Here is a 27424-nt window from a genome sequence, read left to right as displayed (position 1 = left end):
CATAAAGCGCAACAGAGCAGACTTAATGTTCATGCCTGTATCAAAACAGGCAGCCTCTCTGTGTCTGCAAGGACACAAACCCTTTACAAAACCAACCATTAAATGGCTGCTAGCCCAGAGAATGCCTGAAGATGCTCTCAAGGCGCTGTCAAATCAGAGGAATTCAGCCATGTGCAGTGTTGTCACCGGTCACCTTTGATATTCGTTTATATTTACTGAAGCTTCATCTCCGCTGCAGTGGGGTGACTCAGGGTTCTTCAGGAGGCATCTTCTTTCACAGTAATAGTTTTGCCTCTAATTCTGTTGTAGGATTCTGTGCCTGTGATTTTCTGCTCTGTGCCTGGCCTGGGGTTATAGCCTGTACTATTTACTGATCCTCATTAATACTGCTGTCATATGGAATAAGTTTAACTTGGCTTTAACAGAACGTTATGGAATTGCCTGAATGCGCAACTCTTTTTGAAGTCAGGACTCGCAGTTCATAACACATTCGAGTACCTGTCACATGCAATATAGTGAAATAGGAAAGGGATGTGCAAAATATGTGGATGCTTTAAAGTAGCCTTCAGATGAAACAATGCAAGGCATAACCTCTTATCTATCCTGCCTGCTTTAGCTGGGATCTTTCCTAAAGCCTGATGTGCACTATATGTTTCTTTCTAGACCACTTAAGCATGAGACATGTGTCTCAAAGAAGCAATCAGAAAAAGAGAAATTATCCTGTTTTAAGACATTAGGTGCAATGCCTCTCTTCTCCAAGCTTGACATGGGCCTCCCTCCAGAGGTGCCAGCAGATACATGATGGACAGGCCTTCAAGCTTTTCCCAGGAAAGGAAAGCAAGCTGTACTCTCCCAGTCTTGTTATCAGGCAGTGTGAGGTAAGAGGCATTGCCTCAATTTCTTTGTAGAACAGATTTTGCTCCAGGCTTCAAAAAACACATGAACAAAAAGCTGCATGTCTCTGAAACTCTAGAATTATTTGACAGTGACAAAACCCAGGCAGATAAGGGCAGTACTACCCATTATATGAAATATATGTTGTATACTCTCCTTGTGTCTCTTTTTAGTACATTGCTACTACCACCACAAACAGGCACACATGGTTGATCTATTCCCTTTCCGATAAAACCTGGGAACTACAGTAGTGGTATGGTAGCTAAGGATCTTTTACAACATAGGTCGGAAAACAGGGTAAATTACCCCAAACTGGGTAAAAGTGAAAATTCTGGGGGTAATGAGCAGACAGCTACCCCCCTTCTCCCTCCCACCCCCACCCTCTGCAGCCAAAGCTCAAATTGTAAGCCTACTTCCTTCGTTGCAGCAGGGCACTTCTAAATGCTCCGTTCTTTCAGTAGATCGGGAGATAAGCCTCCCTAATTTGTTACAGCTGGGGATTAACCCCGGGCAACCAATCAATCCGGGGCTTCTGAATGACTGCTTCCTCCGGAAATGACTGCAAACAAGCAGGAGGATAGAGAGGATCAAGGAACAAGCAAGGGAAAGGAGGGAAGAAAGGTGCGAGAGACCGAGGACTTCATCAAGCTTATTTAAATGTACAAAATGGAGGGAGGGTGAGTGGGTGGGTGGGTGGATGGATATGTGTGTGTGTGTGTGTGTGTGTGTGTGTGTGTGTGTGTGTGTGTGTGTGTGTGTGTGTGTGTGTGTGTGTGTGTGTGTGTGTGTGTGTGTGTGTGAGAGAGAGAGAGAGAGAGAGAGAAAGAGAGAGAGAGAGAGAGAGAGAGAGAGAGAGAGAGAGAGAGAGAAAGACTTGACTCAAAACTGTGAAAATGAACAGGCAAGCAAAACTTTGAATTAAGGTGGGGGGAAAGGGTGGCTTTTTAAGGTGCTGTCTAGGTTTATCATTGCTTTCCTTCCAAGAAGCAGGCTTTGAATCTCGTGGGTGCTGTCACCCTCTGCAGTGATCATGGAGCCTAAGAAAGTAAAATCTGTTACTGCCTCCATATCTTCCCCTTCTATTTGCCAGGAGGTGACTGGACCTGTGGCCATGATCTTAGTTTTTTTGATGTTGAGCTTCAGACCATTTTTTGCACTCTCCTCTTTCACCCTCATTAAGAGGTTCTTTAAGTCCTCCTCACTTTCTGCCATGCTTTTGTGTAGTCAATGAAGCAAAAGTAGATGTTTTTCTGGAACACTCTGGCTTTCTCCATAATCCAGTACATGTTAGCAATTTGGTCTCTAGTTCCTCTGCCCCTTCGAAATCCAGTTTGTACTTGTGGGAGTTCTTGGTCCACATACTGCTGAAGCCTGCCTTGTAGGATTTTGAGCATAACCTTGCTAGAGTGTGAAATGAGTGCAATTGTATGGTAGTTGGAGCATTCTTTGGCACTGCCCTTCTTTGGGACTGGGATGTTGACTGAACTTTTCCAGTCCTCTGGCCACTGCTGAGTTTTCCATTGATGATGATAAAAAAGCACACTGGTCCTTTGATATTGGGCTGTGGCACCAGGGTGGGTGACATGGCCTTTAGCCTGGTTTGTTCCTTTTTGCACACCACACATAGTATGATTAAAGTGGTAGGGAAAGCCCCCCCCCCCAATTCTGCGTTGGCTGTCTCTAGCAAGCATGTCATTGCTAGCACCACTCTGGTGATGATTAAATCCTCTGCGAGCTAGCAAATTTTTTTTGCAACTTGCTAGGAACGTTGGACACTTTACTACTCCCTATATCACACCATGGCTGGAGTGCAATGTGTTCCAGCAAAAATAGTGCACGTCTTTATCAAATTTGGTGCATCCTGCTAGTTTGGTACACAGCCTGTGCAGATTCAATAATATTTTTAATTCAAATAATGTATGATTTCCTTCCTTTCGAATCAAGGGGGTAATGTCGGCCTATATATTAAATTTTTTTGGGGGGGGGATAAAAAGTAAAAAAGTTCCCTGACCCCTGTTATACAAAGAATAGTCCAGATCAAGCTATAACCTCCCAGGTACTTTGGATAAGCCAATATAGCTACTTTTCTTTAAAAGTGATATCTGTTAATAGAGTAACTATGTCCTGAGGAACTTCTCGGAAGTTAAAAACAAGTTTTTCCCCGAACCATATCATGAAAACCAGATTCTCTTATATAACAGAAACTTGATCTGGAAAACATATATTAGGAATAACTGAGCAGAGTGAAAAGAAGTAAATGGTGAGTTCTTTTTAAGAGATTCTTCTAGGGCAGAATAAATGTCCTTTGTAAGGTGAACAGGGAAGAAGCTACGTTTGCTGATGACACCAAATTATTTATGACAGCAGAACCCCACAGAGACTGCTAAAAGATCTAAACAAATCAGGCAGATGTTGAACAGTTTTCTTTAAAGTATCTATAAAGTGCTCATCAATTGAGGTGGTTCACAAGATACTGCACATACTCCAAACAGATATAATCAAATCGCACCAATATTGACAGGTACAAAAGCATTTCAAACAGCAACATTAACATTGAGACTAACGACAAACCAGTGTCAAGGACATTCAATGTAATGCAAAGTGATATGCTCCACATCTATGCTGATTGGGTATCGAAAGGGCACGATAACCCGGTAAAAACCTATAGAGCTGAATCTCCACATTTATAGAATAATTATATCACTAGGGGAGGGGTTGTAATCCAAGCAAAGGGAAGGGAATTTTTGATTCAGCCTCTTCCCTTCCATGGTTACTAGAAAAGGAGTTTAAAATGAATTCAATTATTTTTAAGTTTCCCACTTCTCCAAAGGAATCAGGATTGGTGCATGTCACTGTTTCTCTCTCTGCTATGGACAGAAACATGTATACTAATTATAGTATTATGGAAAAGATAATTTTCTAGTTCTTGAATTCAGACTAAATATTCATAGCAGTCCAGCTTTTGTTTGGATTTGGTTTACGTTCCTGGCCTCCCAATATTGATGCATTTGTTGATATGCCATCTTGAGCATTTTGCAGCTTTAGCTGTTTGCTCTGTTGATCATGCCGTGGGAAAACATCTTGAAATATATTTTTATATGGATTTAATCTTCCATCCTCTAGGGATAATCAGTTGGGGCAGTAAATACTGACTGCCTTAGTGTAAGCTGTGCCAGAAATTAAAATCTCTTTTACAAATAGTAAACATCAGTGAAGAACTTGTTATGTATACATGTAAAATATGCTTGAGGAGGTCCTGATAAAAATGCTGTGCCCTCAATTTGATATAAATTGTCCAAATGGTGAGGCTGTAACTGAGTGCTATAAGTAGAGCAGCAAGACAAATGAGGCACCATTTGCACGAGCGAACACTCTGAAACGTAAGATTTAAAGCTAGAATTTAAAGCCAGGTGAAACAAAACACTTTTCCTGTACAAATTGCCAATGGAAATCTAGTGGTATTAGCATAATTGTGATGCACATATGAATTAGGTTTTCACCTATTAACAGCAGCAAATGTTACTTAAACAACGACTGTAGCTAACAGTCCAAAGAACTTGATTTATGCCAGGTAACATTATTAGTCCATCTCTTGAAAAAAAAAGTCTTCTTTTAAAGACAACTTATGCTACAACTGGTTCTTTGAGTCCAGAAACATTTATCCTGATTAGAGATGGGGACAAAGCACCAAAATGGTGCATCGTCTTGGTTTGTAGGTCATCAAACTTGACAACCCAAAACCCACAAATTGCCCCCAGTGACCCAACGAACAACGAATCAATTTGTTGTTCGTCAGGTCATTTTTTTTTAAGACAGCCCAGCCCCCTCAGCCTTCCTATGCTCTGCAGGTCATAGCAAAACGAGGGGGAAAGGGATTGAAGCGATCCCTCAGCCTAGCTGCCTTTGCTAAGGCAGCACAGCTGGGGAATCGCTTTGGTTCCTACTTTCCCTCCCTTTGATCCCTTCTCTCTTCTTCTTATGCCATGCAGGCAAAGGAAGAGGGGAAAAGGGGAACCAAGCCATCCTCCAGCCCCTGGGGTGGGATTACCTTCAGGTAGGCTTCATCAAGATGCCCGAAGGGAAAATCCCTCTCTGCTTATGCCCATGAAGAACAGCTGATCCGCCGGAGCATTAGCAGATAGGGAACAAAGTGGTCATATTTGTTGCTTCATATTCGTTGGGGTCTCTGGATCCCAAGAATACGAAGCAATGAATACGTGATAAATCAAGGATATTTAACAAATATCTTGATTCATTTTTATATTCATCCCCATGTCTAATCCTGATTGTTTCTCTGAGATTTTACACAGGTCTTTTCCCATCAGTTGCCACTGCCCTGTTGGTGAAATGAAGATGCGAAAGATTGGATCTGAGACTTTCTGAATAAAACAATTGTGCATTTAAAAATTAAGATAAATCTAGGGGAAACTGAAACATAGAAGAACAAAACTGCTCAATTAACTGCCATTCAATCTTTTTCTCTAAAATCCTAAAGAAAGACTCCCTCCCTACCTTTTGCTTTGTCTAACTTCCCTGAAAGCTTGAAAGTCCACTCACCATCATATGAAGCCCAAGGACATCATTGCTTCAAATCTATATTTCCATATATTTACACAGAATGTTTGGTTGAAAGAGATACAGATTGAGTCTGGAATCGGGCTCACTCCTGCCTCTTCAGATGCCCTCTTCCTTTGTAACCAATCCACACTGTGGATGGACAATGACAGCATGAGGAAGGAACCTCCAGGCCAGGAGGTGACAGGGATCAGCAATGACCCAACTGCTTAAGTCTCAACTTCTGACTAGGTGCCTCATGTTCAGAAGCTGCTTAGGCTCCAGTTAGGAATCTTTGAGTTCATGTGTGGCCTTCCGTGTGGCCTAGCCACTGAACTTCCTGCAGCACTTCCTGCCATTTCTCTGGAAATGCCAACATTACCTTCCTTATCTCTTCTGGAAGTCTCTCCCCCCCCTCCCCCCAGAGGAGGACTAAAAACAGTGGGACAGGCAGGAGGCTAGAAGGTAAAGAGGAATGTAATCCAACAAAAGTGACTGTTCTGACAGGAGAAGGAAAATGCTAGAAACAGCCCAGAATACTTGTGCTGCATTTGGAAACTATTATTTGTTGATTTGACTCTATGGCTAAAGGTAAGTAAAAGTAAAAGTTCCCCTTGACAAATTTTTGTCCAGTCGTGTCCGACTCTAGGGGGTGGTGCTCATCCCGCTCTTCAAGCCATAGAGCCAGCGTTTGTCTGAAGACAATCTTTCCGTGGTCACATGGCCAGTGTGATTTAGACACGGAACGCTGTTTACCTTCCCACCGAGATGGTACCTATTTATCTACTTGCATTTGCATGCTTTCGATCCGCTAGGTTGGCGAGAGCTGGGACAGGCGACGGGTGCTCATTCCGTCGCGTGGATTCGAACTTACAACTGCTTGGTCTTCTGACCCTGCAGCACAGGCTTCTTCAGTTTAGCCCACATTGCCACCACGTCCCCCTATGGCTAAAAGCCAGTAGTAAATCAGAATTAGAGCAGACCAACTGAATTAGTGGGGACTTCTTCATAAGTTCCACTGATTCAGCTGGACTACTTTAGCTGTGACTTACTACTGGATTTCAGTCAATATATAATTTGGTAATCTGAAAAGTGGCTTATATATTCTCAAGTAGAATATGAACCAGTGTAGGAAATATTGAATAGATACATTGGCTTTCTCAAGAAATACATTATCAAGACACACGGATGAAAGACTAGCACCACACAGTTTACCAAAAAAAAAGCTCCTCATGAATATTGCTAAATTTTGTTTTATTGCACATAGAAAAGCTGAACTTTTAAAGCTGAATTTTGACATATTGTGCTTTTGTTGCTCTCTGTTGAAGCTTGACCAACTAACAAAAAAGAAAGAAAAAGAAAATGATTTTGAAGGATTGATGTATGTTATTGGTCCTGTAAATATGAAATCTTATACCCATGGGCTTGCTAGCAAGCTTGGGAACTTGGGAAGTGTGTGTCTTGTCATCCCCCTCCCCACACTCTTGAGCAAGGTCCCTTTTTCTTTGTCAAGGTTAGCAGTGATGTCATTTTATATGCGTAGCCTGCTAAGCATGATGAATTCAAACTTGGTTCTCTCCTACCACAGAGTTCAAAATTCCTTGGCTAGAGTGGGGGAGCTTGGCTAGTGCTGCTCTGTGTGGATGAACTCCTCAAGGTGACTTCAGAGCAGTATTTCTCTGCCAGAGAAAAGTATATTGGATAACATCTTTCTAGACATTCCATACAGAGAGAAGAATGAAATAATCTAATCAACATATAAATCAATTAAAGTGATGTTTCATTCTGGCATGAATTCCAAATAGGGCAATACTGTAGGTCCAGACAGCTATTATTTTGTGGCTTCTGATAGGGAAGTACAACGCAGCAATGCACAGCCTCGTAGCAATGACCTTAAAATAGCACTTAATGTCAACATATGACAAATCCATACACTTCTATATATTTATGGCTTTAAGGACAGAGGTAAGGGTGTGTCCTGGTACTCCAACATGAGAACAATGGAGCCTGTGTTGATTTAATCTTATTTCTCTTTTATTCTACACAAATAAGCTAGGGAAATGACAATCATTGCAACAGCAGAGGCTGTTGAGTGGGAACAGAGGCAAAGCAAATATTGCAGGAATTGGGAAATGTACTGTGCACAGAAACATATTGTTGCTCCCCACTCTAACCTCACATTTTTGTCAGCAGAAGCCAGTCTGACTACTCTCAGAGGGAGGATTCCTGTGTTTCTGCAGTGGGGGTGGAATGAAACAGTGCTCAGTGATGTCCGCCAAGCTGTCCATGAAGAGTATCTAAGATTCTGAAGCCCACAGAGGAGCCCGTTCTCTTAGCCCTGCAAACATAGGAGGCATTTTCTTGGGGATGCATGAGAAGGCTTTCTTGGAAAGAAATAACTCCCTTCCAAGCTGGTCCTCTTCTAGGTGTTTTTTTTTTTTTTTAGTTTTTTTGCTTGCTTGCTTGTTTGTTTGTTTATGCAACCAAAGATTTTTTTATTCCTGTGAGCTTTTCGTAACTGGTAGCTGCTAGTTCCACAGGTTGGTGCTCTATTTTTCCTGGTACGCTGCAACTAAATGTTGTGGACAATAACATCTGCCACTCCTAATCATCGGTCATAGTGGCTACAGATACTGGAGGTTACAGTCCCTGGGTGGGTTCTAAGTGGGTTCACTTAGAAGGTGTTAGCTTGGGAAGGGCTTTGCTAGATGGGCAAACAATGTGATCTCAGTACAATATAAGGATGCTTCCTGTGTTCTCATAAGACTGTAAAAAGACTGAATGATGGAAGTACACATGTTAACCACACAGAGTGGCCTTGTAGCCAGATGGGAAGTGTAGCAAACAAGCAAACATAATGTGGCCTAACTGGAGACATGCTGGAGAGAGAGCCACATTTCACATAATTTCACCCTCCACTCAGTTGTGTTTGTTTGTAGCCTGTGTACTTCATCTCATAGATCTCTATGATGAAGCACGTCAGTTGGATCAGCAAAGCTAAACTCCCAAGTGTCAATGAATTAATCTCCTCTCTGCCCAAATACTGGGCATACTCTCTGTGCTGAGTGGGACAAAGGAATGGATATGTGGCCAAATACACCATCTGCAGCTTATGAAACAGTGATCGATCCAGGATGTTTTTCTTCCACCAGTCCAATATCACAGTGAACAGGGCCATACGCTTCCCCCATTTAACCTTATTTTAGTTTTGGAGCTGCAACATCATTCAATTATACCAAACTTCTTTTTTTTTCCATATGTACACAGTCATATATTTATGAAAAGTTCCTGCATCATGAAGGGATTTGTGAAAAGAGTGCAAGCACTTACTGTACATATACTTCAGAGATTCCTCCTTCAAAGTATTTCCTGGGAGTCGAAATGCAAAAGAAACTTTGAAGTGAATGGATCCATCCACTCTGATTACAGCAATCCAAGGCAGGAATTTGGGGAGTTCTACTATATTTCATTATAAATGGTCCTATGGCCTAAGGCAAAATCAGCTGATGCTCATTATTAACTTTATTCCTTCCCCCAAAGTGAAGTTCTCTTGGTGCTTATGCTGATAGCTCACTACAGTACTGCATTCTTTATACCTACTTGCACTCAATTAGATTGTCATAGTTATCTATATCCAAATTTAATGACATGCAATTTCATGCAAAGCTTATGGTTGCAAGGTTGAAAATTACTTCATGCTGCCTACTTTATGCTTCCCGCAGTAGAGCATGAGGATGAAAGTATCAGAAAATATAGGAAATACTCATTTTTACAATGAAACATTTGTAGATTTTAAAGCAGGGGCGGGGAACCTTTGGCTTTCTGGACAGTTTGGAAAACAATTCCCATAATTCCTTACCACTTGCTATAATAGCGGAGTCTTCCGGGAGCTGAAGTCCAAACAATTAAGCAAGCCAAAAGGTATCCCAGACTTATTTTAAAGTTCAAAACGTACTGAGATGTGAATTGAAGCATTCATATTATTAAAGGTTAGGTTTGTTGGGATTTTAAAAAAAAGTTGCGGAGAAACCTAGACAACACAAGCAACGATGCTATTTTTACTGGAGAAACAGTAAGGCCAAATGGCACATTATATCAAACTCGTGATCACATTTAACACCCTTATTTTGTTGGTTTTAAATACCAGCTGCATGGGTGGCAGAAGGAAGAAGAGATAAGGAGTGGGCCTATGCTGTGAAAATGGAAATCTTCTGCAAAGCTGCAACTTGTTTCCGGGATAAAATTGTTGTTGTGCACCAAATTTCTCATCCCTCCTGGTGCTCACAGAAAAAGAGTCAGAGAAAGAGAGAGTGGAAAGTGACACAGTCTCCGATGGATCCCAGCAACTCTCAGGTTGCCGGTGAGAGGAAACAGCGGTCTGTATGCTTACCACAGCAGTTGTGAAGCCTTGGCTGCAACCCTGAAGGGGATATTGACAGGGTGACTTCCCTACCCTTGAGAGACCAGTTCTCTGAACATATCAGGAACCATCCTTAAAAAGCTTTTTTTATTTTTTTACGTGCATCTGTGTTTTTGTCCTTCTGATGCAAAGTTAGAGGAGAAGAGCTTGACAATCAGGAGGTATAATCACACAATATCTACCTCCAGTGACTGGAAGACCTTCACTATGTCTGTTCTTGTCTCTGTCCAGTCTTGCCCTTACTATTAGAGTCACCTGTGATGCCTTTTGGCTCATGGAAGCATATGCCTCCAACTGAACTGGACCAAGTTTCATGGGTGTTGGGAAATCTGGACAAACATAACTGACTGACTCCTGTAGCAATCAGCCATTTTGTCTCTATATGAGTTTTGGGAAGATAATGGTACCAAAAAAAATTTCAAATCACTCCTCCTGTGCCTTGGTCCCAGTCCCTACAGGACTACTGCAGCGTGTGTGTTTTCAACCAACATGTTAAATATGATCAGTGCCTTAAAAGAACATGTTATTTAGCTCTACATTTCACATGGCATTGTTCTTTGCTTTTGGCCTGTATTTCCTTAAGCATTCAGCTAAAAACTATTGCTTGGTAGCAACAATAGTCTTAGCCAAGGGTCCTAAACCACAGAACACCATTTTCCACAATGCACAGCATGCATGCAATGTGAATCTAATACTCACTGGGTGTCCTGGGTTGAATCACTATCTCTCAGTCTCAGCTCCCATCTGTAAAAGTAAGAATAATGTTCGACCTCGTAGGACTAATAAAAACAAATGCAGGAAGGAAGTTTAAACATTTTGCACAGAGATGCTTGAATCAAGTGAAATTAAGCAAAGTTACGGCTTCAATTTTCAGTGCATGCTAACAAACATAAATAATAAAAATGTCTGCAAAATATCCATTACATTGTAAAAGGTACACATTTTCAAAATAATACCCAACTTATTATTTACATAATGCTAAAAATACTCAGAGAATGGCAAACCCACCACTATTCAGACTTGCTTTTTGCTTTCAGGTGCTTATATTGTTTCCATTTTTATAGAAACATCGAAAAGCAGAGAGAGTGACTCTGGGGAACCAAGAATAAATGCTGCCAAACACTAGCCTTTGAAATATTGCCAGAGCTAAGATCTGCTGTAATCCATTTATCACATTTTCCTTGGTGCACATCAAGTTCCCACCTACATCATACCCTTGTTTAGTGCCCAACAGTTTTATGAGAAAGTTTCCAAAAGAAGCCCAACAAAATGCTGCAGGTAAATTTTAGCTAAGAAGAACAAGACTCCTTTCCACAGATACCAAAGTTCATTGCTTTAAATACATGATTTCTTTGGAAATTATTCTTGCTGGGTTGCAGAACCACATGAGGCCAAGTGCCAAGCGACATTCAATGGATTTGCAGTTAAGACTGTGATGTTGCCCTTTACATATCTTTACTGCAAAGACAAAGAATAAAGATGGTTGATATTCTGTGTCCCACAACACGAGAGGTACCATATGGCTGTTGTCCTGACACACGAAAGCAGTTAAATGAAGATAGAATTCCAAAGGAAAACAGAACACAGGGAGGAGAAAAGCCTAGGAGTTGAGGAACCGCATCTACTTTGTACCCTAGGGAACTGTGAAAGAACAGCTAGGAGATTTCAAACTAATGTCAATTTGAAATCCTAGTCTTACCGCCCTTCAAATTCTCAATTTTGGCTTCATCTACACCCTCCTGTATTTCTTCCCAGTGACAGTGTTATATCAGTGAACTGTCACAGCTTATGATTAGAGATGGGGATATTCGTATTCTTATTCCACAGGTTGAATTAATGAGGGTCTGGCCCCATGGGGCTGGACTGTCCACTCACCAGTCCACCGCTGACACCAGCTCAATGGAGCCTTCCTATCGTGCCATTGTCCGCAATGGATTAGCTACTCTGTGACTTGGCAGAGAGGCTTGTCATCCCACCTCCTGACAGGAGTGGCGAATCTATTCTGGACAACGGAGCGACAGAAAGGCCCTGTTGAGCTGGCGTTAGTGGCGGAATAGTGAGTGGACAGTCTGGCCCCATGGGGCTGGACCCTTGTTATTTCCACCTCTGGGGGATATTCACCCCCCCATCTCTACTTATGTTTATTACCTACTCAGTGTTCAAACTAGTGTAATACAAGTGAACATTTCTGACAACAACCCGTGGCTCCATGATACTCTCGTCTAGTTCAGGCAAAGCTAAGGAGACAGGGAAGAGAATGGTGAAGAAGGAATCTTCAACAAGGTGGTACATTATGCATTAAGCATGTGACAGTGTGTTCCAATTCCTAAGCTGCATCCCTTCATGTCTCAGTCCAACCCTTAGGTTCCTGATCAGGCATGTTCAGGAGAAAAGAATGAAGAGAGATTCTTCTCATCTTTACTTGACTATGAATGGAATCCTCCAGCCAGTTCTTGTCCTCCAAGCTATTTTCAGTTCCTCTCTTTCTACTCTTAAAATATCAGATAACTGGTCAGTCTATCCCATTATTACTGATCTTGACTGAGAATCTCACCAAGATGTCAAGTGGGGGGGCTGTTAGAGTCCTGATATCAAATAGTCCTAGAACATCTCACACTTATTGTTGTTCAACTGCTGCTTCTGCTTTCATTGCTACTTTTTTGGCCCTAAAATCTCGTCCATACACAAGAATTGCCACACATTTGGCAATTTTGGTTCTTGAAAGCCAGCTCTTCCCTTCCTACAGTGTGTACAATATATGCATCAACTTGGAAGATGGGATAATAGCTTAACCTTTAGAATCCAGACACCAGTGGGACTTTCAGGAATTTACAAAAAGAATGCTTCTCTAGCATGGTCCTTCTCTGACCAACCCTACTCATGTATCTCCCTGTCTCTCTTTCTCTCTCTAACCAACGAATGGTGGTCATACTTAAAATAAAAGCAACCTAGTAAGATCCAATAGAAACATGGCTTTCATTATAATCTGCCAGGTCTTGGATATTCAAGCTTTTCAGTGCCTCCCAGGACCAGCATCTTTTTCTACATGTGTTGTATTTCACTTCTTCTTCATCTTAGAACTGCAGAGCTGAAAGGGATCATTGAGTCATTGAGTCTAGTCCCTTTTAGAGCCACAGTGGGAAATTGAACTCTTAACCTCTAGCTCCATAAACAGATACATTTGCACATGTGATTACTGTAATGATCAGTGACTTTGAACCAGAGTATGTGAAAACAGGACCCAGGTGCCAATCTCTCTGGATGCCAAAGATACAGCTTACACAAGCTGGTTTGTTACAATCCTTTGAAAGCTCCTCTCAGGTCTGGCTCCAGCTCTTTCTACGGCAATAACCAATCAGTCTTCCTACTTCTCCAACAAAGGATCTCATTCAAATGAATATGTGACATCTATGAAAGTCTGGCTTTACCAGGAAGATGTTCTGCTACCTTCTCATTGATACATAGGCAACGTTGTAAGGGAGTCAAATACAAGCATTATCAATGTTTGCTCTCCCAGTTATCTAGTGGCAGAAAAATGCAAATAATAGTTTTTTATTCTCTTGCATTTGGTGAGCCAAGTTTTCTCGCACAAACCAAGTCTGTGATTCATCAGATACAATCTGAAAAGGCCTTGTTCTATTAGCATGTCTTTTTTCATTCAAATATCCAAGCCACTTCTGATAGTCAACACACATTCTCCATCAGAACTACTTTAAATCAAAGCATCAACCAGCATGGGTTTTGAAACATTTTTCTGATTCATTTTACAGATTATGAATTATAATGCATTCCTATTTTATCAAGCTGCTCTTCAATAATCCTTGATTATCAATTCTTTCAAATGGGTTCACCTACAGAGCATTCAAGTGCCGAGTCAGATCTTGGGACCCTCTACATAGCGCTACATTCTACATTCAATCCAACCACAGAAATCATGATAATATTCCATTTTATAAAGCGCAAATATCATTTGCAATCATTAGAGATCCTTAATGTAGAAACGTATTTTGTATTGAGTCAGATCTCTGGTCCATCTAGCCGAATAACATCTAATTTGACAGAAAGTAAATCCTTAAATCTCCAGAGATATTTTCAACACTAGCAGAAGAAATCCATACAAATTGAGAAGTTGCTGGATGTACATGGGGTCATCCTAGGACCTATAAGACAGGGACAGGCAACCTGGCGGCTTTCAGATATTTTGGACTATCACTCCCATGAAATCTAGCCAATATGGATAGGTGTGCTAAGAACTGTGCCCAAAACATCTGAGGTGCTTCTGGTTGTCCATCCTAGCAACTCCATCACAGAGGTAACACTGCCTCCCAGATCTACAAATCATACTTTTTTGTGTGTTGGTGAATTATACCACTCACAATCATTTTACATTATTAACACCCTGTAAAGAAGTGTGTGCAGCTGGAGATCCCAGGGCCAACAGTATCCGAGAAAAGCACAGACTGACAGGTGATTTAGGCTATGAGGAGTGTGGAAACACATTCTAAAAGATGGCTGATATCCTAGCTCGCCAAACCTTTCCCCTTCCATACCATAACACTCTTGGGAAATTAGTTGCTGACAGGGAGTGTAATATGAGAAGGTAAAAGTATCTCCAAACATTTGGAAAATGCAACAGGTAACCCCAGGCCAACCCATTTTCTTTTATGTTTTCTCCAAACAGGTCTTGAATCATTGACATTAAGGACCATATAAAGGGAAATGTCCTTCCATCAAACTTCTGGAGTTCCTTTCAATTTAATGACTGCATTCTATGCATGTAATATCTGTGATTGCATTAGATTCCCAAGGTGAAAAATGAATGCTAATTCAGCACAACAATCCACAATTTTAACTTTCACGTATTGACCTAGCTGGAGCCCTACTCTATTCAATCGCTGGGAGGATGCACTGTTCTAGATACTAGAGCTCTATTATCATTTCCCTCCTCAACTTGACCGGCATCCACTTGCCAGGCATTTGCTCAGGCACAGCCTGATTAACCAGCAATTCATCACTGACCCATTTTGATATCGTTTTCTAAAAGCATGGTATCCATCTTTTAAAAAGAGCATCCATCTTGTTGACTGGAAAATGGATCCTGTGAACAGAACTTCTTTTAAAATGCAGTTATTGCCGGTGGAGAATGCCTAAATCTTAGATATTGTTTGATGTTAACCTATAAGTACTTCATGGTTTTTACAAGGCTGTGGATGACTTGTTTGGGATAGCCAATTTGTATAATTCATCTCCCTTTATAAAACATGGTGGGAAGAACAAGGGAAACGGGACACCTTAATGGAATAGTTCATCACCTGTGATGTGCTTGAGGGGCTACTGCCATGCCACCTGAGCAATAAAACATGTGATAAATGTGTCTGAACCAAGGCTCAGGCTAACGGCGGAAAGACAGTCACACCAAGTTAGAAATAGTATAGACATCAATCATTTCCATGTCTCTTGGACATGAAAAGACACATTTGAATTGGAGTGCTTCAAAAATCTATCCCTTCCCAGCCCCATCAAAGGTGTTAATGAATGGAAAACAAACTTGGCTGGGACTTAGATGTTTTTGGACATCCCAAGAAAGAAACAATGAATTCCTCAAAAAAATGTTTCAGAGTATAAAAGTCAGCCTACCTGAGCACGTAGAGGACAATGCATCAAAATGTATCATGGCACCTCCTGTCAATACCTATCCCTTGAATTATCACTATTCTTTTTCAGGAGAAAACTTACCTACCAAACTCTCACACAAAGGATAGTCATACATCATAAAACATCATCATTACCCCCATTTTATTGGAACACTGTCTACCAAACACAATTTGAGGATTGTGAACTACTTCGAGATCTCTCAGAGGGCTCAGGGTGTGAATAAAGAGATTTTGCACTTACATAACAAGCAGATCTGACCAACAGTCCTGGCCTGCAAGACATAGCAATTGTTACTTCACTCCGTAACTCTTCAGAACATAATGGTTTTAGTTCTATTGTAGCTTCAATAACCACAGACACATGAAGGTAATAAAAAACATAAATATTAGGATTTGCTGAACATACCAAGAAGAGTTATTTAGTTCCTCTGAAACATTTAAGGTGTTCTACAACAGAACCAAGTGAATTTAAAGCTTTCAGGAGGAACACTGTTTTTCAATGGAACCACAAGGCTCATCTACCAAAACCTGTTCAAAACAAGTGATTGAAATGAATTTACCACACTTTTTATGTGGAAGTGAATCCCTAGTAAAAGAATTTCTGATTACAGCCTCAGACATGAGATCAACCAACACAACACAGTGGATTTCCCCTTTTCAACAGCTATTTAACCATCAATCTTTTACCTATGTCTCTTCTCTCTGTTTCTCCAGATCCCTGATCTCACCAAAATGTAATTAGATGGTGAGAACAGATCACATATGATTGCATCAGAAAAGTCCATGCAGGAATTGCTCCAATCAGGACCTGAAAAAAGTCCAGACTGGCACAGATACATTATGTGATGCCAGGAAACAATCTGCATTAGACTGTGCAAAATGAAAGTGATTTCTCCATCTGATTGTATCCCAAGTCTCATAACCCTTAACCACCTTTAAGTCCTTTCTCTTAATTCCCATGTCTGACTCTCTTCTGACACTCATTCTAATTCCACCCAACATTCTATCGTACTTCTGGATGTTGCTCTGTTAGAGAATGGCATTCAATGATTTTTGAAGAGGTAATTCTGCTAGTCTGGAATATTAGGCAAAAACAAAGGAAAAATAAAAAAATAAAGAAGACAAAATGTCAGAAGCCAAAAATAAAGATGATAATCTTTAAGGTGCCACATTTTGTCTTCTTTATTTTTTATTTTTATTTGTTTTTGCCCGGTATTCAGTTGTGACCTTCGGGGAACAGAGAGCTCTTGATTCTAGCTGAGGTTTCCACCAGCAGAATACAATGGGGGAAATTTTCTGCTTTTCCTTCTCCTTATGGCCTCTTGTATCACCTCGTGGGCAATTCAAAGGGCAGCCCCAAACGTCTGGTACATACGCGGAAGCACATGGGAGCTGCATTGGCAGGTGGAAATCAGCAACATCACACCTTCCCAATTCTAGTGAGAGAAACCTTTGCAAACAAACACCATTGGCTACCACCCAGCGTTCATAATAGACTTACAATTGGCTGATACACTGTTCCAGTCCCATTGGGAATAAGGTAGGATAAACTATTTAATAATAATACATAGGAGTCCAGATTGCTTAATCATAGTTGTAAAATTTCAGTCCATTAATGATCAGAAACATTAGGCAGGTGAATATATAATGCCCTCTAATATGAACACAGACTTAGCTGAGCGTAACTGATACTTCCCATGTGTGAGAGTAACAGGATGGATCTTATTACTCTTTTATAATTGCTTTGCCATGCTTCCTGTTTAAAAGAAGCTTTGTAAGGCACTTTTTAAGTGTGCCAGTGAGTATTGTGATGCTATCATCCTGAATCATATTACAGTTCAGCATTTGATGGCCTTGTTATTTTAAAAATGCTCCAATTCCACACCTCCAATGAGGGAAAAGATTCCTGAAATTGTCCAGAGACAGGCATGAGCTTCATATGACCTGTATGAGCTGGTATTTGGTACTGAGTGTTAAAAAGTTAAGCAGGAAAAAAAGTATTATTTTGACATCTTGCCTTAACGTGCTCATATATATAGTAATACCCAATCAAAGCATTTAGGAAGGTCGTATAAATAAATGGTTATAATAATATAAGCATATAGAAGCATAGAATGGTAGACAGCAGAAAGAACCAGAAGAGTCATCTATTTCAACCTTGTACCAATGAAGGCAATTCATAATTAAAGCATTCTGGACAAATGGCTATTCAGCCTCTGCCTAGAAACTGCCACCAAAGGAGAGTCCACAAAGAAAATTCATCAATAAGAGGGTTCTAAGTGGAGGACAAACTGTTTCTAACATATTTTCTCCCAGTCTAGAAACTGAACACTTCCTTTTGCTCTGTACAGATAAGAGCTTTGATCTCTGATCAGCCACTACATAACTAAAAGGACAAGGGTAATGTACAGGAGTGGGTGCATACTGGAACACCAGAGAAAACATGTTGTGCCCTACTCAACATCTTGTAAAAGATGAAGTAGCACACAATTTCTTGACACATCCCTTCTTTCTTTTGCTGCTCAAAGACCTAACCTACATATTCTCCTTGGCCTTTTAGTCAAAGAAGGGCTTTGTTGTTATATGCCGTCAAGTCAGAACTGACTTATGGTGCCCCTAACAGAAGTGGTTTTACCAGTTCCACTCCCCCAGTGATTTTCTATGGCTGAGCAAGGATTCAAACCCTGTTCTACAGAGTCCTAATCCATCACTCTATTCACAATACCATACTGGATATCTGTAGTGGCTAATCAACTAGTATTTCAAGCTCCTATCAGTGAAGGCAACTCATAGTTAAAGTTAAAACTTTCAATAAAGGAGAGATTCACCACCAAATGGACTGAGCCTCCAAAGATACTTAACTCTTCCCTTTCTTCTGTCCAAGACGTTATGGTGCTTCCTGTTCTGAGCCCTCCTCAATTCTCTGAAAGAGCCTGTGTGATTAGTAGACAGAGTGGTGGATTAATACTCAGGAGACCAAGGCTGACCCTGATCAACCAAACAAACTCATTTGGGTGGGTGGGTGGGTAGAATGGCAACAATAAACCAGTCTTTGAACATCTCACATATCCCAAAAACCTTATTAGGGCCACCTTAACTCCAAATCAGCTTGGCAACATATAACAATAGCAATCATTCACCATGGAACAATGCTTTTCACATGACCGGGCAAGAACCTTGCTTCTTCTCCTCCTTCTCAATCACGACAGTGTTAGAACAAAAAAGAGAGAGGGAGGGAGAGAGCATTTCTTCAAACAAGGTACAAATAATTCATGAAAATCATTTCCAGAAGACACTTTGCCCCAGGCCACTGTTCTCTGTGTGCACTGGACTACAGCTCCTGTTATCTCCAGGTTGCCAAGTCATTAGATCTTTACTCCAACAGATCTAGAGGATGGAAAAAAGTTGCCACAAGACGTAGTGATTGCTGTCTAGCATAACTAGCTTGTGGGGGATGGCACTCATTGCAAAGAACAGATACCAGCCGTAAAATCTAATATATTCAAGGTAGTTGCCAGATTGTGGCGACAAACAAGTGGGATTAGATGTCACTCTCACATATGCAGAGACGCTCACAAATTTCTCCAAGGGAACTTTTATTTTGATTTATGTAGAACAGATCCAACAAAGCAATCATTATGTACTTATCACATCTATAAACATAAAGATATGTAGAGTAGAAAAATGTCTTTACTCCCATCTGCTAAACACTTGTAGATACTGAAAATCTTGGCAAGTTATCACCTTGACCACCACCACCACTACAATCCTCCTGCTTTGAAATCCATAGTATCTTGATACTTTGTGGAATTTGCTGATTACCGGATAATCAGAGGCTTGATTTCACTTCTTAAGTATTCCCCCCTCCTCCATGTGCAATCATGTCACCAAAACTCACTTGAAAAGTGTGAGCAGCTGTGAGCAAATAGCTGACGTATGGGAGGATTAATGGCTTTATGGCTAAACAACATTACTAGCTGTAACAGCCATTTGCCTACAAAGAAACAAGGGAAATTAAATGCAATATTCCATGTCAGGTCAAACTGGCAATGTTCAGAAAGTCTGAAAAGGGTAAAGCAACTGGAGGCCAAATGATTGTTAAGAAACAATAAACTGAATAATGCCCCACCCGAGTATACTTATTGTCTAATACTCTATTCCTAGTTCCAACTAAAACCAGTTCCATTAAACCTATTGAAATTAGTGAGTTAATACATCTTTAAATGCCACTAAGCTGATAGGTCTACACAGCTTGGAGCCAGCGTAACCCCAGACAAATGGGTGGGGAAATCCTAGGGGGTGGCTGTGGCTCAGGATTTGAGTTTGAAAGAGCAGGGGGGCTGGAAAGGCAGGAGTTGCTATCCTACAGAGGACGATAAAGCCTTTGCTACCTTGTAGTGGAATTTCAATGTTTGTGTAGGAGGGGCTTGGGAAGGGTGAATCCATATACTGTAGTGATGTATTCACATTTGCATGCTGCGGGCTAAACCACAGAAGCCTGTGCTGCAGGGTCAGGAGACCAAGCAGTCGTAAGATCGAATCCACGCGACGGAGTGAGTGCCCGTCGCTTGTCCCTGCTCCCGCCAACTTAACGGTTCGAAAGCATGCAAATGCAAGTAGATAAATAGGGACCACCTCGGTGGGAAGGTAACAGCGTTCCGTGTCTAAGTTGCACTGGCCATGTGACCACAGAAAGATTGCCTTCGGACAAACGCTGGCTCTATGGCTTGGAAACAGGGATGAGCACCGCCCCCTAGAGTCGAACACGACTGGACAAAAATTGTCAAGGGGAACCTTTAGAGATTGTATATTTGAAGCCAATTCCTTTATGTTCTCATTTGGCTTCAAAGAGGCATTTGGATTCTTCTTTATTTCTGATGTTATCCTTGAGAGCTGTAACACAAAATGGTTACTCTTCAACTTTGACTTGTTTTGACTCATTATTCCAGCTCTCAAACTCAGGGTGTACAAATTGCAGCATCCAGTTTTGTTATATCACTTGTTGTTTTGTTCCATAAGTACATATATAAAAAACACATTTTTTGTAATGTTTGCTTTTGCAATACTCATTTGGAAGACAGACAGACAGACAGACAGACAGACAGACAGACAGACAGACCCACCGGATCAGAGTGTTACACTACCTAGAGGCCATTTTTCTTTTTCTTTTTTCTTTTGAGCTTACCCTAAAAAGCTTCAACCAAATGGCTCACTTGACCCATGCTAAAAATGTCACCTCTCTATCCTTAACTTCAAAGAACTATGTAGAATCAGGTGTCCTTCAAAATTTTGCCATTGTACCACACAAAAACCTTTTGCCCCAAGGATTACAGCAACAGACTTAATAATTATTAGCTGTGCATAAAGAGCACAGAGAGCACTGCAAGTTTATCAGAAGAGTTCCATTATCATTAAATCTGTTTCTGCCTAGTGTGAATCAGAACATGACATGAACCAGAAGCCCTTCCTGTATCTCTCTCAATGGACTGAGAACAAGCAAAATCCTCTGCAGATGACGTTATCTTTGAGAGCTGTAACACAAAATGGTTACTCTTCAACTTTGACTTGTTTTAACTCCTTAATTTTCCAGCTCTCAAATACTCCAGCTGCAAGTTTAGTTCTTTATACTTACCTGAGAACTTGTTTGCATTTATCTGAGAATTACACTGAACATCCTAGGACATACTATCAAACACACATAGTTTAGAAATCTGATTTTAAAGTTCTTGGATAAGATGTTATAAACATCATGAGCCATCAGAGCTATTCATCAGACACAGATAGTATAGAACTGGAAGAGAGAAGGAGCAACTAGTAAAAAAAATTGGGCCAGATATTATTCCCATTGTTCTTGAATGGAGACTGCTGGAAAAGTAATATGGAGCCTTCAAGATCAGCTGGGACACTGTCAATGTATCATTTTACTGTCTTCCTGTGATGACCCAATCCTGACTTTTACGCCCTGTGGTTCAAGGAAGCCTTTCTATAAGACTGCACTCCTGTGAATATTTCATCTCTTCCAACCACTAGGAACTTGGCTTCAACTGAGTTTTTAATCCAGGGAAACTCCTAAATGTTTGTTCAAAGCAATCGGACGGAACTACGTTCCTTACTCAAGGCAATAGGCAGATACAGAGATGGTCCTAGTCTTGATCCTGATTCTATTCTACCTCTCTGCTCCTTATCTATCTCCTTTTTATCTCCAGATGGCTGGACAGTTCAGTGAGATAGGTGCCAGGGTGTAGAGCCAGAGGTTGGGTATTTGACTCCCCACTGTATCTCTCAGGAGAAGAGCTCGTGTATGTAGCCTTGGGCAAACAACACAGTCAGAACACTTCCTGAAGAAAACCATTTCTGTGTAGTCTATACCTAGAAATCCTGGAACAAGTTGCCACAAGTTGGAATCAACTTAAAGGAACATGATTTTAAAAATGAATAAAATGACAGGGATTTCAGGACCAAGGACAGTATTACAATGCCTATATATCAGTGGTCCCCAACCTTGGGCCTCCAGATGTTCTTGGACTTCAACTTCTAGAAATCCTGGCCAGCAGAGGTGGTGGTGAAGACTTCTGGGAGTTGTAGTCCAAGAACATCTGGAGGCCCAAGGTTGGGGACCACTACTATATATCACCATTTCAGAGCCTGATGCTAGCTGTACAGGTGTACAATTCAGATTTTTTGGACTTTACCTCTCACAATTCTCTATTCTGGGAGATTCACATGACAGACCCATACTTCCAAACACCTAAATGTGGCTCACCCCATGGCAGCTTCCTTTTTTAACAGGAAACTGGGACATTAAACCATCTTCCTATGCCTTTCTCCATATTTAGGTGTGGGTGTGTCAGGTAGGACTCCCAGAATGGAGAATTATAGGAGCTAAAGTTCACATAATCCAAGTAGAACATCCTTACCAGCCAGGTTAGGGAAAGCTATGATAGATCTAGTATTTAAAAATGATTACTGTGGATTAAAATATATTTGTTTTGCTGATCACTTGTCACCATACTTATTTTACCTCTTTTAAGTATAATACAGTACTGACATTTTTAAACACTGGAAATAAAACTTAATTGTTAGTCCCAAATAGAGTAGGCCCATTGGATCAACTACTAAATAACATCAATAATTTTACACGGGGTTGTATCCTAGCTGAGACTAGCAATTGGATTTTTGCCTAAAAACTGAAAGTAAAATTAAGAATAATGTACCTTTCAATGACATTGCTATTCAATTTCCTGATAAAGGTTCTAGATTACTGATTACCTCAACTATTACCTTATCGAATGTCCACTACATTCTTTATCTTTTTAAGTGTCCGGTGAGACTGAAATGCTAACGTATTCATGAAACAGCAATTGTTTATGGTTTAAAAGCCACATTTAGATTAGATTTTTCTTATGCAGTCTATTTTGAACTTTTGGAGGGGAAAACCATCAATAAATATTTTAAATAACAAACACAAGCTAGCTTAACATCTTGTGAGAGTCCACGAGCTGACTGACATGTACAGCCATGAGGAGAAACATCATAATGACAGAAGGAGAAATAGCACAGCCCTATCCCTTGCAGACTCTTTGGAAGTTGCAAACTGAAGGAAACAAAATGGACCATCTCATTACAGGATGGAGTCACTAGAAGGTTTGACCCACCTTTCTCCTTTTTTCACTTCTGTCCACTTCAACAAGGTAAAATAAACAGCAGAGGAGCAACATTCACAAGTCAATATAAAGGAAACAACAACTATTTTTCCCAGTTGATATTTCTTATAAAGACAGTAATGCTGGGAAAGCTTGAAGACAGCAAGAAGAGTGGAAGACCAAATATGAGATTGATTGACTTCCTATAGGAAGCCAGAGATTTGAGTTTGCAAGACTTGAGTATGGCTGCTGAGAACAGGATTATTTTGGAGATTGCTCATTCATGGGGTTGCCATAAGTGGAAGATGGCTTACAGCGCATAACATAAAATTGTATAAAGTGATTTTCTTTATCAGAAATTCATCTGTGAATGATCAAGAAATCATCCTTCAGTACATCTGGAGCTGAGCATAGTTTTCTTTCCTGGGAGTCTCTGATAGTCTCCCTGCATGCAGCGATGTATGCTTAATTAAAATTTTAATGGAAAGTGCCATTAAAAAGCTAGACACACAATGCATACCAAATTGTACTTAAGACTCCCTACCAGAAAATCAGCAGGGCTGAATCTCTCTAGAACTAAAATGGCAAGTGCTTAAGTCAAAATATCAGCAAATGGTGATATTTATAGCCCTGATATTGTATTGCCATGAAAAAGGAAAATATAGCACAACCTTTCCATTAGAATTACATAGTGCCTAAGCTAAGCACATAAGTTCTCTTCCTATTTTGCACTGCAGAATAAGACTGAAGGTACTATTCCAATTATTTCCACAAACTTGATTATAAAACAACCCTTGTTGTGCCATTTTTATCCTGTATATTCTTGCCTAAATGCCATTATTATGCTTTCTTACTTTAGAAAAACTATAAATGACATCAGAAAGTAATTATCCTGATTCTGATCTTGACTATTCTATCATCTCAGATACTTTGATGGAAGCTGACTTAAAAAAAAAAGATTTGGTAGGCTTTCGGCTAAATCACATGATCAATCTGCTTTCATAATCATAAAAGCCTCTTTGCAATACATTATTTGATATCTGTGCAGCTGAGCTTTGGTATATGTGCTCCACTGCTTTTGGAAAGCAAATATATGTAAACTACATTTGTTTCTTGAGAATCTGACCTGTTTAGAATATGCTCTATTGGCTAAGTAAACAGTATAGTCATAGGGCAAGTGGATGGCTGAAGATAAACAATAACATAATTGAACATTAGTGCTAGATTCTTTGCATTTTCCTTCACTTATGAACATAAGAGAGAGAGAGAGAGAGAGAGAGAGAGAGAGAGAGAGAGAGAGAGAGAGAGAGTGTGTGTGTGTGTGTGTGTGTGTGTGTGTGTGTGTGTGTGTGTGTGTGTGTGTGTGTGTGTGTGTGTGTGTGTGTGTGTGCGCGCGCGCGCGTGTGTGTACAAAGTCCAAAGGCTATCCTTGGCATTAAAAGGTTAGTTCCTGGAACAAAACTATCAAACAACAGACTTCCTTGCTCTCAATGTATTTAAACAAACTTTAAATAGAAATGTTAAAACCAATTAATTCTTTTGCTCAGTAAGAACAATGTGTTTAATAAGATTAAAACATCCAGGGTTTTTTTGTAACACGGATTCTATATATTGACGTGTGCATTAACAGTCACAAAACAAAAACAATCTACATACTACAGTTATCATTTATATTGTATATGCTTAGACGTAAACTAGAATAAATCTGTCCTCATTGTGCTAGCATTCGTTTTGCATTCGTTTTGCATGCATAAAAGTAAGAAAGCATCACTGGGCATGTGAGTAACATATACAAGATTTAATAAAATAAGGAAAAACATTCTGCTTGAATGAAACAGTATGCTTCCATTTAATTGTGCTAAAAGATTTCAGTGGATGCAGCGCAACAAAAATACTTCACATCCAAATAAACTGTTTATTTTCATGATTTGTTGCCAATCAACCCCCTCTCTCATAAAAACACAACATAGATAATTTTACAGATTTAAAGCAAGACAGGAAAAATCTAGTCAGATTTAACATAGCATTTTAGCATGCTTATTTAGGTCTGGATCCACCTAGTAGTCTCAATCAGAGTAAACCTCTCAGATCAATAAGCTTGACCTATGTCTTGGTACCACTGTTCAATAACTGAGTCAATGAGTCTATTCTAGTTTAAATGAGAAAACCATAATAGATTCAGGCCATAATATGATGGCAGTTCATTAATAGGTTTACTTGAAAGCTGCAGAGCTGGAAGAAAGATTGTGCCCAACAGACAACTAGCAGAAGGCTGAATGTATGTTAATATTACTTCTTTATATAAATCAGGGATGAGCAACTTGTGGCCCTCCAGGTGTTGCTGGACTGCAATGCAAGCCATCCTTCATCACTAACTATGCTAATTAGGGATGATGAGTCCAGTCCTACCTAGAGGACCCCAGGCTTCCTGACTTTATTTGAAACAGAATGACCTTTCCCAATAAATTTCCAGATCATATTTATTATTTTTACCATTCAGGGCTCTGAAAATGGAAAGAGAGACACAAAATGTTCTTCCGATTGGGGTCATAGTGGTTTAGAGTGGAGATGGATCTCTTGAACAACACTCTACCAGTTCACTTTTGGTTGTAAACATCTTGCCTGCATGTCTCTAAAAAGTCAAGCAAAACACTTAAACCTAGTTCACATCCCATGACTGGGCAATCTCATTTATTAATAATATGCAGTAATATTGCTGATAAATATTTAGTACAGTGGTGCCTCGCACAACGAGCGCCCCGTAGAGCGATGAATTCGCTCTACGGTGACGCTTTTGCGATTGCTAATGCGATCGCAGAGCGATGCCCCCAATGGGCGAAAATCACAGAGCAAAGGTCGGTAAGCAGTTCGCTTACCAACCTTCGCTTTGCGACCTGCTGATCAGCTGTTCCGTGGCTTCAAAATGGCCACCGGAACAGCCGAAAGGGCCGGGTGCAGCATTTTCACGCCCTTGGTAAGCAAGGGAAGGGCGTGAAAACGCTGCCAGAACAGCCGAAATGGCTGCGCGCAACGTTTTCGCGGCCTCCCCTCGCTTACCAAGGGCGCGAAAACGCTGCGGCCGGCCATTTCGGCTGTTCTGGTGGCCATTTTGGACCCACCGGACAGCTGATCGCAGCCATTTTCGCACCTTGGTAAGCAAGGGGAGGGCGCGAAAATGGCTGCCGGCCATCGGAGAAACATCGCTGAACGGTTAGTACAGCAGCCGATTGGAACGCATTAAACACTGTTTAATGCGTTCCAGTGGGCTTTTCTGCCCCGCTCAGCGATGTTTCACACAGCGAGGGTTAATCCGGGACGGATTAACCTCGCTGTGCGAGGCACCACTGTACATTGGAAATACACAAAAAAACAAAAAAAAGAAGGTGTAAAAAAGAGAAAGAGGATCCTATGAACAAGGCTAAATGCATACAGGGCTGAAACCATCCTTCATATTCAGTATGTGAATCGTGAAAACACTCTATAACATAGCAGAGACAGATGAAAAACACAGGGGATGTGATATAAAGGGTGAGGAGGACAACACAATTAAACATTTTACTTGTTTGGAAGACACTTATTACACAAAGGGAATTAGCTCAACAAAATGCCTTTAAGACCCAACAGAACTCTTATATGACTAATACACAAACAAGAACAGCCGTCCTGTCCTCTTCATTGAGTATGTCTATTTCTCCCATCAGTTTTTCACAGTTAAAACATTAAGTATTTTTGATTAGAGGGCAATTCGAGAGCTCTCTATCTGATTAACAAAATGATCAAGGAGTCTGAATGGGGATGGTTCGGTCACTTGTGAAATGGTTTCTGCTATGCTACAATGTCAGTGCTTCTCCAAAGGATTTACTAAGATTAATGAACAACAGCAGCATCACAATATGCAACAGGCTGCAACAGAATTTCCAGCAAGATTTTACTGAAGCATAGTAGGGAATTCAAAAAGTAGGTGGATGACAAATAAATAAGATGGCAGGTAAAAATTAAGTTTAGCAACAATTAAGGCAGTGACATCAATATGGTACACATGCTGACTCCAGACCTTCCATATTATGTAGGTTATATTAACTGTCTCTAAACGCTAAAACATTTTTAAGATGGTGCATCAATTTTATACTTTACAGCATCAAAACCATGGGGCATATCATTAGGACAATTTGGAAAATTGTTTTCTCAGTCATGAACTCAAAACACAGCAAAATGATTCTGAACTGTGTTTCTCAAGCTTCAACAGAGATGATTCAGAA

General features: G+C 40.5%; 1 protein-coding gene across 4 annotated transcripts in view; it reads right to left on the bottom strand.

Moving 5' to 3' along the window:
- OXR1 (oxidation resistance 1) overlaps positions 1-27424 on the bottom strand; it is a 298281-nt gene that overhangs the window by 207114 nt on the left and 63743 nt on the right. For 2 of the 4 annotated variants that reach the window (XM_072999256.2, XM_072999257.2), the window contains exon 3: positions 10568-10612. The exons of the other annotated variants lie outside the window; for them this stretch is intronic. In XM_072999256.2, coding sequence (XP_072855357.2) covers positions 10568-10612 — 45 coding nt within the window. The remainder of the gene's footprint in view (positions 1-10567; positions 10613-27424) is intronic. 4 annotated transcript variants of the gene reach the window in all.

This window comes from Pogona vitticeps, chromosome 4 (genome assembly GCF_051106095.1).
Source record: "Pogona vitticeps strain Pit_001003342236 chromosome 4, PviZW2.1, whole genome shotgun sequence".
In the NCBI taxonomy this organism is placed as follows: Eukaryota; Metazoa; Chordata; class Lepidosauria; order Squamata; family Agamidae; genus Pogona; species Pogona vitticeps.
Note: the sequence above shows the minus strand (reverse complement) of the source record. Positions and strands in the feature narration are given on the sequence as shown.